A 2,680-nucleotide genomic window follows, 5' to 3' on the forward strand; every position below is an offset into this window, starting at 1 on the left:
CATATTTTAGTCAACTTAAACTTGAATGCAGACATTTACTCTTCATCATATTAATCTTCATTAATAGAAATTTGCATGATTCTTTTTGTCCAGAAAAATGTTGTAAAAGCAACACGACGCATATCGGTTCATGGCAATGGTTGGTGGTTTCCTAGAATGAAATATTTGGTAAACGAATTACGGAAAAGCAGCGTAGAATGCAATGAGAATTATTTTAACAGAAAAAGTGCAGACATTGGATCAGAAGAAAATCATGATTGCGGATATCAGTCATCTACTAGTAAATGAGCGCGTACAGATTGCTGAGAATGAAAAATAATCGTATTTTATAACGGTAGTACGAACAATTAAATTATCTACTCATCTCCTTGACGTTATCTTCTATAATTATATTTTAGATATATTTTAGAACTTCGTATTTATACAATTTAAAGTATAGGAGTATGTAAGGTATAATATAATTTACTTGCGGAATGTTTTATGAATCGCTCGCAGTTGGACTTTCGGGGAATTGTAGCCTCAGAGTAAAATGATAACTTGGATGACACACGAGATGAAATAATACAAGGTTACCTATATATACCTTGTGAAATAATTTAAATAAAAGTTTGCATTCATTTACAGTAAATACTTCTAAACTCTCTGCAGGATACTAAAAATCATATTATTAATAAGATTTAAATTATCAAGTATTAATATTTTAACAGCATTTAAAGTGAATATTTTTAGAAATTTTTCGCATTTATAAAACATGTAACGGACAAATTGTCTAATAAACAAATATACCAACCACAATAACATGTAGTAAAACGGTTTTATAGAAAAATTCATGAACTTGTTTGGCAGTTAACCATGGATAAGAAAGAAAAAATGTATGTGTTAAGTATATAATTCCCAAGCATGCGGACATGCTTTTCTCGGTGAATAAATTTAATCTAAAACACAATTTATAAATGTTCATTTATGAATTATTTTTTGACGTATGCATTTAACTTAAAAAATATCATATCGCAAATGTGAAATTATTAGGTATGAATGGAAATCAGTATACTTTTCCTTTTGTGTAATATGAAACTGATTTTTAAGACAATATATGTAAGTTACTTATTTATAAATTTAGTATATTCGAATACCTAGCAAACTTGAAAAATTCCCATAACAAATTTATAAAAACAGTATTATTTGTCCCCGCAGTCGCATTCGACAACTTATTTTCTGCAAACAAGAAAACAGTGAATTATTTTATTAAGACGCGCTGACATCGACTAAAAAACAACATTAATGCTTATTTACCAAAGAAAGTACGTATGGTGTCCTTATTTTCTTGATGTTCTCTCAAATAAATTAAATCTTCTTCTGTAAAATATTTCCAAATACATAAGCTTGGTTTAGGTGGTTCAACGTATCGATTATAAAAAGGATTTGTTGAGTAAACCCAAGGTCCACACAGGTCGTCGTAATTTACATTCGACTCGATCTGATTTTCCGAGCGTATCTTTCGAAAAACTGTTGTTTGAACATTTGATATTGTACTCTCTGATAAAGTTGACCATTCAACATGTAATAATTTCAACTGGTCTCGTTGATTAACATAAATAGAATCTTTTTTTAGAACTTGATCCAACATTGTTAAAATATTATTTTCTACTAAAAAAGAAATTCTGTGTGCTTAAAAATTAAATGAAATACGCACGAAAATCATATGACATTTAAAAAATTAAAGTCGATAGATCGCATCTCGACTAATGATGTATCGCAATGAAACTCGATCTACATGCGACAGTCGTGGCTTAAAGGTTAAGATGGGTTAAGGTACTATATTGTTTATTACGGCAATGAGAGAATTTAAACTTGAAGAAACTGTCACTCTTATTTCGTACCTGTTGCTGCTTTCCAATCCATGGACATTCAAAGTTTCTTGTAAATAATTTTTGCAATTTATTTTACTCTTAATTTATAAAATGCAACAAAAACTTAAAGATGAGATGTACGTAACTTTCTCATTATTACAATATTTTGTTGAAACATATCTAAAACATGAATTTTATCTAACTTTGACATGTTTTTTAAATATTTCTCATTAAATTGAATTCAGATGTAATTTTAACAGAGTGATATTGATTCCTGTCTGTGTCACTTGCTTTTTCTTCTTTTTTTTTGATCTGATATTCAAAATAGTTGATATATCGTCGAATGCAATGTGATACATGCATTTTTGTCAGTAATCACTCAGGAAAAATGTTCGTCCCACACAGTTCATCTCCCATTCCAGTATAGTGGTTTATCCCATCGTTTTATATTCCACTCAAATTCATTGCAGACACACTCATGGTGTATTTATATTTGTTGATTATGGTACAAATCTGTAAGCAAAAAGTAGAGTGTGTCTTCTACAGTAATCATTAGGGGAATTATAGCAGCGAAAACTATCGTTTTCTAATATCTTATAATACTATTGTTTTCTAATCAGTTGCCTTATTTTTTACATTATGTTATGTGACTTAAAAAACTTATGAATTCAATTAAGTATTACACAGTTTTAAGTATGTTATTGAATAAGTAATTACAAAGAACTTAAGGGTTAATAAATAAGTTTACTATTAATCTAATAGCTGCAAAAAATATTTAACTTCCTTACACGTAGACAAGAATTCAGGCATGAAATTCTTTTATCTAAAAT

The 2,680-nt window shown here is 28.8% G+C and overlaps 3 protein-coding genes across 9 annotated transcripts in view; all 3 read right to left on the reverse strand.

Annotated features, from left to right (window-relative positions):
- Nucleotides 1-2,680, reverse strand: part of LOC108627965 (thymidylate kinase) — a gene marked incomplete at its 3' end in the record, with an annotated part of 32,628 nt that overhangs the window by 1,552 nt on the left and 28,396 nt on the right. The window lies entirely within an intron of this gene.
- On the reverse strand, nucleotides 7-1,891 carry LOC108627971 (uncharacterized). The gene is made up of 4 exons (XM_026816113.1): nucleotides 1,294-1,891; nucleotides 1,134-1,215; nucleotides 791-935; nucleotides 7-151 (listed from the first exon to the last, which is right to left on the reverse strand). The coding sequence occupies exons 1-4, from the start codon at nucleotides 1,625-1,627 to the stop codon at nucleotides 11-13; spliced, it is 702 nt and encodes a 233-aa protein (XP_026671914.1). The 5' UTR covers nucleotides 1,628-1,891; the 3' UTR covers nucleotides 7-10.
- Rab5 (RAS oncogene family member Rab5) overlaps nucleotides 2,118-2,680 on the reverse strand; it is a 10,525-nt gene continuing 9,962 nt past the window's right edge. For all 7 annotated transcript variants that reach the window (XM_018029596.2, XM_018029592.2, XM_018029588.2 and 4 more), the window contains exon 6: nucleotides 2,118-2,363. The gene's annotated coding sequence lies outside the window, so the exon portion shown is untranslated. The remainder of the gene's footprint in view (nucleotides 2,364-2,680) is intronic.

Source organism: Ceratina calcarata, unplaced genomic scaffold (genome assembly GCF_001652005.2).
Source record: "Ceratina calcarata isolate Rehan_Ccalc_2016 unplaced genomic scaffold, ASM165200v1 scaffold486.2, whole genome shotgun sequence".
NCBI classification, from domain to species: Eukaryota; Metazoa; Arthropoda; class Insecta; order Hymenoptera; family Apidae; genus Ceratina; species Ceratina calcarata.

Bases quoted from the DNA above. Each gene is read 5' to 3' on its own strand.
- LOC108627971 (XM_026816113.1), bottom strand. From the start codon at position 1,627: ATGTTGGATCAAGTTCTAAAAAAAGATTCTATTTATGTTAATCAACGA. The intron at 936-1,133 runs GTATTCGAATAT...ATTGTGTTTTAG, and splicing joins GAATTTTTCAAGTTTGCTAG to ATTAAATTTATTCACCGAGA. The intron at 152-790 runs GTTGGTATATTT...ATTTCATTCTAG, and splicing joins TTTTACTACATGTTATTGTG to GAAACCACCAACCATTGCCA.